Consider the following 14029-nt stretch of genomic DNA (forward strand, 5'->3'; position numbering starts at 1 on the left):
TGACATATACAAAGGCAAATGAATAAAAACTGATTATGAGGCTTGACTGTTTTATGAAGGATTCTGTTATATTATATTTATTTCATATTTTTCTGCAACCATAGAAACAATGTTGACACTGTATATTTACATTAGTAGGTGATAAAGACCATTAAATACAGTTAAAAGCAATAGGGAAAAAAATTGAAGTTGGTAGACTGAATTGGAGATTCAATTCCTCCTTAGATCTCAGCATTCAGAAACAAGATTAATTTATATTGCTTTGTAAATACACACTAATGGCATTAAACTGCTCCAAGATAGTATTCTTTGGTGGCATTGTGACTTTAATTGACACTAAAGAGACTCTTTTTTACCTGGTATCTTTAATAACCTACATAAAATGAGGTTTTATGTAAATTGTTTTTAAATATGCTCTTACTTACTTCTAGCTCTTATTTGTACCCAAATGTTTAAATGCACTTTTGTAAGTCGCTTTGGATAAAAGCGTCTGCTAAATGACATGTAATGTAATGTAATGTAAAAATATATACCCAAATCTGAAATAAAAAGGTTGGAAAATTTGTTTGGGGACCCCAAAAACATCTCCTGTGACCCATCTGGGGGCCCCCGACCCAGTGTTTGGGAACCCCCGAGCAAGAAGATATGGTTTTTGCACTGGAAAGCTGCAGAAACGTTTTAAGATGAAACCAAAAGGTCAAAATCCAGTCAAAAGAAAAACCAAAGTGTATATTTCCAGCTGAGAACATGGTTTATTATTGTTAGTTTGTTTTTCCTCTGTGGGTCAAGAAAATGCTTCTGCAGCTGAGATGGAAGAAAAGCAATCTTACATTTCTTAAATTAGAGCTGTGATGTCTGTGAACATGTGCACTGTTCACACAAAGAGTGGAAACTGGAGGTGGGAACAGAAACAATGACCTTTCCTGTTTGTTTGGAAAAGAAAAGAGGGAGACGTCTTCATCCACACCAGAGACAGAGACTGAGACAGTGGGAAGTGTCATTCTGATTTTTATATCTGTTTTTATTTACAGGTTTTTTTTCCTTTTTTAAAAAAAAAAAAAAGGGGGGAGGGCACAGCAGCTCCCATTCACATTTCCAATGGGAGATTCCTGCTGCTTTGCTGCTTTTCTGCTCCCTGGATCACATCACTGCGGGGGAAACCAGTGAGGCTCAGGAGACAGACAGACAGACAGACAGACAGCGACGTGGAGACAGAGAGACACAGCTGCAGGAAGGGAAAAAAAAAAAACATTATTAGGAAGCAGAAAATGGGACCGGCTGCCACCTCACTCGCTCTCCTGAGTTTGTGTTCTCTGGGTGTTTGTGTCCCAACAGGAACAAGCAACGCTGCACCAACACAGGTCAGGACTGTTTGTTTGTGTGTTTTCTTGTATTTTGTTGCCTCTTTTTAGGACCTTTAATGGCATAAACACTGACCTTGTCAGGACCAGTAGTCCACATGGAGACCACAACCTGGTTCCCTAACTCAGCCATGGACGCCTTGTTTAGTCTTCTAGTCCAAATGAATGGAATTCAATGTCCTAAAGAAGAAAAGCTGTGCAAACCAGTGTGTGTGTGTCAAACTTTTATTTTGAAAGGACTTTACTGTTATGTGTTGGATTTTCCTTCCTTTGATGAAACATATTTTTGCAACTGCATCAGACCTGGCATAAATTTAAAGTGGATTTGATTTTAATTTAAAGTTCGTAAAGTGGAAGTGGGCGGGGCAAACGGAACCGAAAATCAGCTTTCATCAGGTGATTTCTTTTTTTCCCACGTACATGAACGCAACTTGGTACACATGTTAATCATGTCAGGACGGTCAAAAAAGTCAATGACGACTTTGTCGTAAGTGCTACAGGAAGGCCGCCATTTTGGGCAATTTTGGGCAATTTGGCAGCTCTGGTATTTAAACAAACATGTCCCACAGCTTTCCTGCGATCATCTTCAAACTTGGTGAGGTCACTTTGGACAAGTTGAGGATCTAAAGTTGTCAAAGGTTTTTGTTAATGTCACACGGCGGACGAGCTAGAGGGCAGCAAATTTAAATCAATGCTTCTTCCTAAAAACGGATTATTGCTTTTAAAAGTGAATCATGAATGACTTTTCCTGAATGTTTTCAACTAAATGAGACTTAACACGTATGTATGAATGGATTACCCATGTATCTATTTTAATTGTAAAATAATCATAATAGATTGTCCTGCGTGTGTGTGTGTGCGCGTTAAGGCGTCTTCAACAGAGGTGAAGAAGACACGAGGCGATGTTCCCGACGTTCTTCCAGAGCCCGAGCCTACGAACCAGCTGTCGGACTTTGAAAACTCATACAACTACGTGTGTGCGTCACTTTTACTCATTTACAAATCAGATGTTTGTATTATCACTTGAATCTAATCACAAGTTTTCAATCTCTGAAGTGATAATAGGGTGATATTTCCTCATTATTCCTCATTCTCTTCCCCCCTGTTCTTGAACCATTTGTTGCTCAGTGTCCAGACTGGCCGGCATGGACCAGGCCATCCACAAACTCAACGTTGGTCACTACACGCTGGACGTCAAAGTCAGTCAGCTGATGGACCGTCTGTCCAAGATCGATGGTGATTTCGCTCCTTACATTAAAACGGCATGACTTTGATAGGTTTTCTGGCTTTTCAGCTTCTTAAATGTGAATATTTTCTGGTTTCTTTGTTCTACTTAACAAAATAAATCATTTCAACTGATTAGTTTCGATTTGTGAACAAAAACAACAGCCCAAATGGACTCATTAAGAGTTACTGTGGCGCCACCTTGAGACCTAAAAAGGATATATTGTAGTTTCAGTCATGGCATCAATGAAGCCTGGACTGAGGTAGAAAAAAAATTAATTAAAATAAAAGGAAGAATGTTTATAAAGCCTTATAAAAGATGCCTTGTTATGATGAAGAAAAATCTACTTTCTTATCTTTCTTTTCTTGTTTTTGTGTTTCTCCATCGTTACCATGGCAGCTAAGGTCGGGGAGCTGGAGGACAACATCCGCGAGGTCCATCAGCACAGCAAGGACAACCGCAAGGAGATTGGAAGACTGGAAGGTAAAGGACTATTCATTTAACTCATAAAAAATAAAAACATTCGTTATAAGAGATTTTTGATATTTTCTTAGACTAGAATAATAAAAAATGATGTGATACTCAAAGATGATTTGAGTGATTATATACAATATCAAAGACTGTTGGTCTTCTTAACATAATATTTTACAATATAGATAAGAATTTAAAATTTTAAATAAAACCGTTGTTGGTGAGATTGTCTTACACTGAAAAAAGAGTCATATCAAGGGTTTAATTTAATTTGTAACAGCAGAAAAATGTGTTGGTTGCCAATTATTGCCAATTAGCGATATCTTTAATGTTGGAGCCCCTGTGTCCCTTTTTCCAGGGGCCTTCAAAGTCCATTGAAAGGTTTCTGGTTCATCGCCAACATTAATGCAGTTTCCTGCCGCCATAATGAGCATTTGTGTCTTTCAGAACTTTGTTTTGGTTTTGAACTAGCCTAGCATCACGCTTAGCAACAGAATGAAGCTGATTTGAGACAAAGAGCTCTTATAAGCACTGTTTCCAGAGTGGAACGGTTCAGTTCGGTTCGCTACAGTACGGTTAGTATTTTTTGCATTTTCATTTGGAATAGTACCCAAAATAATCAGCCCCTACTGTCCCATTCTTGGGCACCCTTTCCCAGTCATCGTTTGTTGTCGTCGCGTTGGTCACGCTACCAAGAAATGCTACTGTTCTCAGTCACACACAAACCTGACCAGGGCTTTATGATTCCGAACCATACTGTACTGTACCATGAGAGAAACAGGGCAATAAATAGACTATCCACAAGTAGCTCAGCACCAAACACCCGACAAAGCTAGCAAACAAAGCTAGCAACTAATAGCATCTATCATAATCGAGCTGCTGTAATTGAATGATAGATTTTCAGGTCTGAACATGTGATAAAAGTGTCCATTTTGTTGTTCTAAGGTTGTCACAAGGGTCTCAGGTTAGGATACAAATGCTATCTGGTGTACAACACCTACGAGGATTACGCAGGAGCGTCCAGAAAGTGTCTGGAACGTGGCGGCCGCATGGCGATGCCCCGCGACCGCAAAGAGCAGGAGGCCCTGGCCGACTACATCAAGTCCTTCTTCCACCCCGGGAACTGGCCCGTGTGGCTGGGCATCAACGACCTCCGCTCCGAGGGCCTGTACTTGTTTGATGACGGGACGCGGGTGTCGTACTTTCAGTGGCGCAAGCACTTCCTGTCCACTCAGCCGGACGGAGGGTGGCGGGAGAACTGCGTGGCCATGTCGTCGGACGACGGCGACTGGTGGGACCACTACTGCGACCGGAATATGAATTATGTCTGTGAGTTTGATGATCGAGTGGCACTTTAACAAAAACATCAATGTTTATCAAAAATAATGGTCCAGTTCATTTTCAGATAACTTATTCTTCCCCTTTAAAAAAAAACCTGGATTGGTTTTCACAAGTGATGAAGCCTTTAGACTTTCCTTGGAAACTTGGGTTAAAGGCACAGTTCGCTAAACTGAAAATGTGCTCATTATCTCCTCACCACTATGCCAGTGGAGGGGTGTGGGGAAGGTTTATCTTCAGAATGTTTTTCTCATATCTCATATCACCACTTTTATTGACATAAGTGGTTTATTCAGCTTAATTGATCCTAGTAAAAAAATTACCACCACAGGAAATTAATGGGATATAGATAGATAAAGATTTTTAACCACTACGTGGTACACTACATGATTTCATAGTTTAAGAAAAGGTATTAACAAAATGTAGTGATAAGTTTTTATGTTTATGTTAGATCAGTTAAAATACACTGGTCACAAACACTGACATCAGAGGGATCAAGTAACACATTTCCCACAGTCACCCAATAAATCTGGCAAATTACAGATTAACCTAAAGAAAACTGGACCCCAAACTAAAAGTGTAACAGAAGTCAATGAGCAGAGACTATACACAAAATAATTAACCGACATATTTTCAAAACACAAGCAACAGAAACCCCAGCTAAAGTAAAGTTGTTAACCCCCTTGAGACACAGAAACAAGTCTCCAACCTGGATATATAACCTCCCAGTGAGGCTGATTACCCTCAGCTGTGGAAGAACACAGGTGAATCCAATAGCTTCTGATTAGCAAAGAAACCTGTGACCAAGACCCTGTTGTTTGTAAACCTGAAATGTCACTCAAGTGTCTGAAAGCCTTGACATTCAAATTAAGCTTCGAAACAAGTTCATTTACACTATGTTCTTTTTTTTTAGCTTAAATGTCCACATTATTAACCTAATAAAAATGTGTATTTAAAATGACAAAAATTACACACTATTAAAAAGAGCTGCTGGATTTAGTTGGCTCAAAAATGCGAGCATGTGGTGTCAACCAAGTGTCCAAAAGCCCCAACATTCAAATTTGACAGAATATGGCATCATTCACGTCACATATTTTAGCCTATTTTCACTTTAGCCACCTAGCATGACTCGTGTTATGTTTACATGACACAGGCTGACATATAAGCTTTCAAATGAGTCAAAAACAGCAGCAACTCGCAACCCATGTTTTACATGTATCGTCCATGTGTCTTAAGCCCCCCATTAGATAGACAGATTTTACTCCAAATGACATAATTTACCATGTTTTTAGCCTCCTAGCTAGAAATACATTCATATTCTCATATACACCGTGCTGGCAGGAGCTAGGAGGCTAAAGTGGACATTTACTGACCTCATGGGCAAGTTGGCTAACACAGCTCCTTACTCGGTGGTTAAAGTGGACATTTACTGACCTAGTAGGAACGAGGAGCCTAACACAGCTCCTTGCTAGGTGGCTAAAGTGGACATTTACTGACCTAGTGGGCAAGTTGGCTAACACAGCTCCTTGCTAGGTGGTTAAAGTGGACATTTACTGACCTAGTAGGAACGAGGAGCGTAACACAGCTCCTTGCTAGGTGGGTAAAGTGGACATTTACCCACCTAGCATGAGCTAGGAAGCTAAAGTGGACATTTACCTACCTAGCAAGAACTCGGTGGCTAACACAGCTCCTGTATGCAAACCTGGACCTCCAATGACATAGTGATAAGTAGATAATAAGCAAAATTGCATGTGTGTGTGTGTGTGAACTACCCATTCGCATTTTTCAAGTAGCAACAGTCAAATATTTGACAATATTCAAAGGCTTTTTTTCACACAGTGTCTCAAATGTTTTGCTCTTGAACGTCTAATATCACAGACTGAGATTTACTCAGATTATGTAACTACTATAAATATTGTATTATTGGTGCAGCTGCAGTGATATGAATGTAAGTGAGTCAGACGTTCTGCTGTGAGTTTAAGAATTCAAATTCCTAAATATTTGCTCAAATTTCCCCAACCATGAAAAGCTGCAGTCATGTTTCTTTCCAGAATCAGCACAAACTGGACTCACATACGATTTCAATCGCTGTGTGTGGGAGTTTGATTTAGAGCAGCTCAAAATGCATTTCACACAAAGAAACGACACATTACTAACCTGTATGTCCTGCAATATAAACAATGACAATGTTGTAATGTACATAAAATCTGAATGTAAATGTTTTTAATAAATCTTTGCTAAAGGTTCACCTGGTTTACATGACAGCATAATTGTCTGCTTGACCCTGAAAGGCAGTTTCATGGTAATATTTCCAGTAAATCTGAAAAATAATAATAGCAATGTTATTATCATCTATCATTAAAATATAGCTAAATCATATTTAAATACTTGAAAACATGTAAATACAATAAATATGTCTGAATAATATGTGAAAATATTTTGATATACATGAGAAAAAATCTGATTTTATTCAAAGTTCATAACTATTTTATTTTAGATAGGAAAGATCAGACCTGAGGCAATGCAGAAAATAACTGTTTCCATGTTTTATTTGAATTAGGGGTGAAATTTACTATTCTTTTCATAATCGATCGACCTTATTTTCCCAGTTAAGTCCAAAAAAAGGTTGAAAAATGTTGATCAGTGTTTCCCAAACTGATGTTAATGTTCTCAAATGTCTTGTTTTGTCCACAAAATCTAAATTATTCAGTTTTAATGATTTCTTGTTTTCTTTTTTGGTGCAAAGAAACCAGAAAATATTCACATTTAAGAAGCTGAAAAATCCGAAAACTTGTTATAATCGTTTTAAAAAACAATAAACTGAACGTATAGCCGGACATTACTAAAAGACTCATTTAGTAATCCATTAATCGTTGTAACACTTAATAATGTCTTAATAAGCGCCATATTCTCTCATATTATGGATTTGCTCAAGCAAATCAATGCATTTTATCATTAAATAACATATTTCTATTAAATTCATTTGCAGTCGCGATGAAATGTAATGAAGTGGTGAGGATTTTAAAAATGTAGCCATCAAAACACTGACACCAAAAAAAGAGAAGATCGGTCGTCTCCTGCATACGTTTTTTTCCTCAGTCACACCTCATCGCAGCGTCACGAGTGCGAGATGTGACGTCATATATGTGCATCAAAGAGCGCCGCTCTTCCCCCCGTGGTGTCAGTGACGTGTTTGCGTTCGCGTCAGATGGTTACGACGTGGAGTTGGCGGCGTCCACTGCGTCCAGAATCGTCCTCACGGACGGCCTGTCCAACGGAGTCTTAGACGGATGAGAAAGAAGAACCTGTCCTGCTTCATCTAGCAGAAAGTTTCCACCCATCTGTAAAAAAACACACGTGTATTTTATTTATTATAACACATTTACCGATGTAGTTTTTAGTATTTGGTGAAATAATTACTTTTTTCACAAGTTAATTTTCATACATGAAGCAGCTAAAAGTGCTAAAGTTAGTAAAAACCTGATAATCTGAGCTAACTGGAGCATGTAGATATAGAACAAAAGCGGCCCAAGAACAGAGCCTTGAGGAATCCCACATTGCTCAGAGTCAACTTACCTGGTAGAGATCTTCCTGCAGGTGAGTGGGAATGTCAGGAAAGTCTATGCCCACAGTTTTGTACTCCGAGTAATGCAGCAGAAAGTCAAACTTCATCACTTTGGCGTAGGACGAGACAAGGCCAAACTTCCTGAAAACCTGTGGACACAGGGAGGACACGCAGACATTTATTTTGGCATTTATTAAATAATAATAATAATAAGAATAGACTAAAAATGAGGAATGAGATCATTCAGCTGCAACAACATGTGGAAAATCTTCCGTCTCTATTTTGGGCTGATTGTTTTCCATCACATCTGCACATGTGTGATGCTGGACTTTTGAGACTTCAAAATAAAAGCTTTGGAGGCTCAGTTTGCTGGAACTTTGAGACACCTTTGACCTTTCAAAATAAAAGCTTTGGACGCTCAGTTTGCTGGACTTTTGAGACACCTTTGACCTTTCAAAATAAAAGCTTTGGATGCTCAGTTTGCTGGAACTTTGAGACACCTTTGACCTTTCAAAATAAAAGCTTTGGACGCACAGTTTGCAGGACCTTTGAGACACCTTTGACTTTTCAAAATAAAAGCTTTGAAGGCTCAGTTTGCTGGACCCTTGAATTTTCAAAATAAAAGCTTTGGAGGCTCATTTTGCCGGACTTTTGAGACACGTTTGACTTATCAGTCAGGCATTTAGTTTCCACTACGGTTTTTATATAATAATGTAAATTCTACATATTTCCTTATTTCCTTTTTTAAATAGAATTTCCATTCTTTCTTTATCTTTAAATGGAAATGTAACAGTAAGGTAATGGTTATTAGGCGATAGAAACACTTGCTGACCTTCCTCTGTGGATCCAGCAGCATGTCAAACGTACACCCCGTCTGCTGGAGCCACAACTCGGCTCCCTCCTTCTTCCCAAAAGCAACCATTAAGACCCGCAGTGACCGAGCTTCCAGGTCAGCCTGCAGAGCAGAGAACAAAAAAAAATCAACAAATAGATAGAAAAGTGAACGTTTTCTTTGTTGTTATAATGAACGACAGTCGCCGGCAAACTGACCTTACTGGCCTCCAGCTCAGCCAAGTGGTCTCGTCACGGTAGTCATCCAAAATGTCTGAGGAGAACCAGCAGCAGCTTCTGACCTCGACCCAGATATTCAGCCAGAGTCACGTTCCTTTAACACACAACACACACGACAAAAGCCTCAGAAACAACAAGGACACGAGAAAACCCTCGCCAAACCAGTCGAGCGCGGGAACTCACTTTCCACTGCGAGCGTCGGTGAACGCCGTGTCGGGGCTCACGCCGTCGGCCATCTTGGCTCCTGCGAGCTTCCTGTCGGTGACCTGCAAACCTTTGTCCACGTTCTCCAGGAACGCGTCCCACTCGCTCTGCACACACAGAGAATTTATAGTAGTGGGTAGAAGTAAATCATCATGTTCTCAATGAAATAATGAACTGGTTTAAAAACATATTTACAACCAACAACATATCTATGTATAGATATGTATATACATACATATATTATATATAAATACTGTACATAAGATCATATAATTCTGACTATATAGGGGTGGCGTGCTTCTGAACATCTGATTTTACAAAGAATTTCTTTGTTTTCTAATTCATGCTCTATAGGCTATTTTGATGGACTGCTGTTCTATTGCGGCGGGTCAGAGAACGTTTACGTCGACTACGTCAATACGAGGGGAAATTGAATTCGGGCCTAAAGTTTTATTTACAAGATTAAACTGAGTGACACGGTCTCAGTCTATCGACCGCGCTGCACCTGCACACACACACACACACACACACGCGCGCGCGCGCGCTGTCCACGGTGCTGTGACACTGAACCTGAAAACTGAAGATGCAGTTTTATTTATTTATTTAGTTTGTTTGTTTTCTTTTTTTAATGGCTATCCCCCCTATGTATATATGTCATGTTGACATTTTATGTAATAAAAAAAAGGCAATAAAATGTGCACTGGAATCTGGGTGTGTTTTTATTTAAAAAAAAAAACAATCGTTGTTGGGCAAAAACGCGAGTCTTAAGAGTGCGCAGAGTTTCAAAATAAAGACAAAGGACAAATAAACACAGGATTGTTTCGATCACCTCACGGGGCCTTAAGAGTAAACAAGTGAAAGACACACACCTCCAGCTCCAGAAACTCGTCCACCAGCTCTCTCACCGCTGCATGGCTGTAAAAAACACGACAGCGTGTGACGGGATTAACCAGATTAACCACAGTGATGATGATGATGATGAAGGTGTGTTGTCTTTTACTGCCAAAATAAGGCCATTTTGCCAGGAAACCGCGCTGTTTGGATCTATAGACTATAAAACCAGCAGCATTTATAGCTATAGTATTTTTTTTTATAGATTGAAACAGTCAATTACAGTAAAGCCTTATTTGGACGGGATTAGTATGAAGCAGATTAGAACCACTAACGTAATTCTTGGTACATTTTTTTCACGACAAGATCATTTTGTTGACCTGATACTTACTTATAAAACTTCCGCCAAACGGCCTCTGCATCACTCTTCTTCTTCACGCCGAGGCTAAAAGACAAGAACACAACACTAAATCACAACAGTTTATGACTCATTACTCAGTGTCGTTGGTGACAGTTGGGTTATGAAACGTCTACCTGTCATAGAAGTCTGTGCCAGCTGCCATGAGGCCAAATAACGCGGTGATTTCATATGGAACCAGCTTCTCCAGGGAGACTGTGTGAGAACAAAGAGCTGCCTTATTACCTTTTATTGCTCGAGCTGATTTGCGCAACGCTACTACGATGCCAAAAAGCACGACGTGGATTAGATCACGTCGCCTTCTTGAAAGTGGTGTCATTAACCAGCGACTTCAAAAGGCACAAACATTGTGAAATAGCAGAAGGAAATGAGTAAATTACACTTGGATTACATGGTAACTGTTGGTTGCAAGTGTCGTCTCCTTGAAAATCAAGCCTATAACGAAATCATTGCTGAATGAAGTATAATAGTGCAAATTGGTCAAACATGGTTTGAAGTCATTTTTTATTTTTATAAACCCAGACCCCATTCAGATTTCCATCATTTTGGTACTTACATACTTACTGGAAACGAGACAAAGGTTACATTGCAAAAATGACATATTTATTCTGAATTAATATGATGTCCCCTTCAATTCGGCATTGGTGTCAGTAAGTGATGTCTACCATTTTTGGGAATATAAAACCGGGATGTAGCCCTGGACTCCATTCAGGTTTCTCGTATTTTAAAACTACTGTACATCACGGGGGAAATTATTATGCTTATACAACAAATCTTAACATCATTTCAACATCATGTTTTAAGCCGTGATCAATTCGGCGCTGACTCCTTCACCCCGCGTCACCGTTAACGTCACGTGTACAAGTCAAATAAACAATATTAAAGTTGGAATTTCATGAATGTACGCACTCATTTGAATGCGCTCTATGCCGAATTATTCACACGATCAAGTTGAAATCACTGAGCATATAAGGTGTTGTCGTTGCGTGAACTTTCATTGAAAAAATGAGGAATCATGCGCTAAAAGCTCAGAATTTAACAGGGGGTCTGGTTTGTTCTACAGTACCTTCTGCGTCCTGCTTGGCCTTCTGTAGCAGAGCCTTGCTCTGGTTGACGAGCCGGGTCAGAGCACCTGTTAGTGTCTCCCGGGACACAGTCACATCCGCGGCCATAGTCACCGGTTCCGTCCGGTCTCCGGAGAAGAACCACACGGATGAAACCGTCACATGCTGGAGTTGGCAAAACTCGTATTTAGACGGAAATAGTGTCGGGCACTCGGTGGTGTTGCGCATGCGCGTCTGTCGATTGACCAACCGGAACAGATATTTAAATCTGGCTCCTCCCATTTTCTCTCCCCGTTCATCTTCGCTACAACAGATATTTTATATTTTACGTTTTTGATTCATTTAAAATAAGACAATTTAATTAATAGAACGTAATTTTTAACTAACTAAATATTGTTTTTAAAATAAAAAATATAGAAATATTTTATTAACTATGTGAAGAGGTTGAGAATGACCTAACTAAAGTTTACTTTCATTATTGATTAAGCTATAGACTTTTTGCCATTAACAAAATTAACAGTGAGCAGTGTTATCCTTACAAAGCAGAAAACTGAGTTTAATGTTTCCCCACAACAAAAAATACATTTACTGTATTTAATAATACAATACTGTCATAAAGCAGCAAAGAAACCAATAAATACTCATATTTTAGGAGTAGAATTCATTTTCCATCCATTTTTATTTGTTATATTAAAATATTTTGTAATTAATGTGCCTTTTTTCTGCCCTTTTAGCTTCTTAAATGTGAATATATTCTGGTTTCTTTGCTCCACATAACAAGAAAAAACATGAAAACTGACTAAATTAGGTTTGTGAACAAAACAATTAATACTACAGTAATAAAACATCATGTTTTGTATAATAAAACATACATAGTGTTGCTGAAATCTTAATTTAATATATTTTCCTCTCACAGAAGAAAAACAAACACAAGCATTTTTATTTACTCACAACTTACTTGATGTTTTTCTTGGTGGAATTCGTCCTCCGTAGACTTTCCTGACAAAAACAAGTTTCCAAAAGAAAACAAAACAAGTTTGACAGTTTGATTTAATCATTAACCAGTTTTATTGACTGCTGAACATTGAATCACTTATTCATTTAAAATAAAATAATAAAAAAAACAAATAAAAAAACCCAACAACCCCTCCTTCAAGTTTCAAGCTTTAAGATCAAGAGTCAAACGGTGACTCAGCGATATGACGGAAAGGAAAAAGTGACACAGCGAAAAAACAATGAGCGATATCGGGACATTCAGTGATGAAGATTTATTTTAAAGGCAGCCAAAAAATCTCCCCCAAAAAATATTTTGTTCAAGTGACTCAGCAGTTGTTTTTTTTTTTTAATCTTTACCTGCCGACTCGTTAGTTTGCACCAGCGTAGCTTCAATATCGGACACTTTTACGAGCATGTAAACGTTACAAATAGATAATTCCACCAGGCCAGATTCAAACAACAGTATCGGGAATATTTTGTATACATTCAAATTGTGTTAAATTGCAAAATGAAAAGTCTCCGTGAGCATTTTCAACGCTTCTTCATACGATTTCTGCTCCATATTGGTATTTTTACGACACTGACTCGGCCTCAGATGAAGGAATCGGGTTCAGAAAAAATGTTTTTCTCCCAAAAATATTGCTTGTACAAACAAACAGAGAAGAATCAGGACATTTAATTCTGTGGCTTCTTTCTTGAAATAAAATGTTCGAATTTTAAAGTTTAAAATGTGGGAATCGCAGTAATTTCTTTATTTAAAAACAAACTATTTTAATAAAAGTGAAAGGTTTGTGTGTAAATGAGCATAAAATGATTAGTTGTTTTTTTTTTATCTGTTACTGCTCCTTTACCTCTTTCTTTTCATAAACTCTACGTAAGTATAGCTCCGTTTTAAAGTTAACAATTTAATCTGCCAGGATAATGTTGCATATGTTTTTTTTTGTGGATTTATTACTTGTTTTTTGATCTTTCAAGTAAAGAAGCAACAAATAAATCTCCCGATTGTTCTCTAAAATCTCTTACAGCCGCTTTAAAGTTTAACATCGTTTATAGCGAGCCAATCATTGGTCACGTTAAAATAAACAGGGTTCAGTGACCTTTAAAAGAGAAGTCATTACCTCATGTGAGCGCTGACGAAACAAAATAACCAAAAAAGAGACAGCTTCAAGTTTCCCTTGAGGAATAAAAAAAAGAAAAGAAAAAAAAAAGCCCTGAAGGTTTAGTTTCATATATTTTAATAATCCCTGAACTGTCTCTCTCTGATGATAATCTGGACTGTGTGTGTGTGTGAGTGAGCACAACAGTGGTCAATTTAAAAAAAATCAAATAAAAACCTCATGTTAAGAAATGAAGGCGCGACATTCAAACTAAAAGGGATTGTGTCTCGTCTGGGATTGTTCATGCCGACGGCTCGTGAGATTAATCTTTGTGCTTTGTGTGTTTGAGGACGATGAAGCAGAGAGAGACAGAGAGAGGGAGGACAGA

General features: G+C 38.4%; 2 protein-coding genes across 2 annotated transcripts; one reads left to right on the forward strand and one right to left on the reverse strand.

Annotated features, from left to right (window-relative positions):
* The first annotated feature begins 1065 nt into the window (after window positions 1–1065).
* Window positions 1066–5338, forward strand: clec11a (C-type lectin domain containing 11A). Its single transcript, XM_044049509.1, has 5 exons — window positions 1066–1361; window positions 2230–2338; window positions 2490–2597; window positions 2986–3069; window positions 4003–5338. Exons 1-5 carry the CDS (start codon window positions 1269–1271, stop codon window positions 4413–4415), a joined length of 807 nt encoding a protein of 268 aa, XP_043905444.1. The 5' UTR covers window positions 1066–1268; the 3' UTR covers window positions 4416–5338.
* A 1812-nt stretch (window positions 5339–7150) lies between these two features.
* selenol (selenoprotein L) lies at window positions 7151–11782 on the reverse strand. Its single transcript, XM_044049510.1, has 9 exons — window positions 11551–11782; window positions 10601–10679; window positions 10458–10511; window positions 10105–10150; window positions 9215–9342; window positions 9011–9125; window positions 8793–8915; window positions 7972–8109; window positions 7151–7736 (listed from the first exon to the last, which is right to left on the reverse strand). Exons 1-9 carry the CDS (start codon window positions 11774–11776, stop codon window positions 7608–7610), a joined length of 1038 nt encoding a protein of 345 aa, XP_043905445.1. The 5' UTR covers window positions 11777–11782; the 3' UTR covers window positions 7151–7607.
* Window positions 11783–14029: the final 2247 nt, after the last annotated feature.

The sequence above is a fragment of the Solea senegalensis genome, linkage group LG17 (genome assembly GCF_019176455.1).
Source record: "Solea senegalensis isolate Sse05_10M linkage group LG17, IFAPA_SoseM_1, whole genome shotgun sequence".
In the NCBI taxonomy this organism is placed as follows: Eukaryota; Metazoa; Chordata; class Actinopteri; order Pleuronectiformes; family Soleidae; genus Solea; species Solea senegalensis.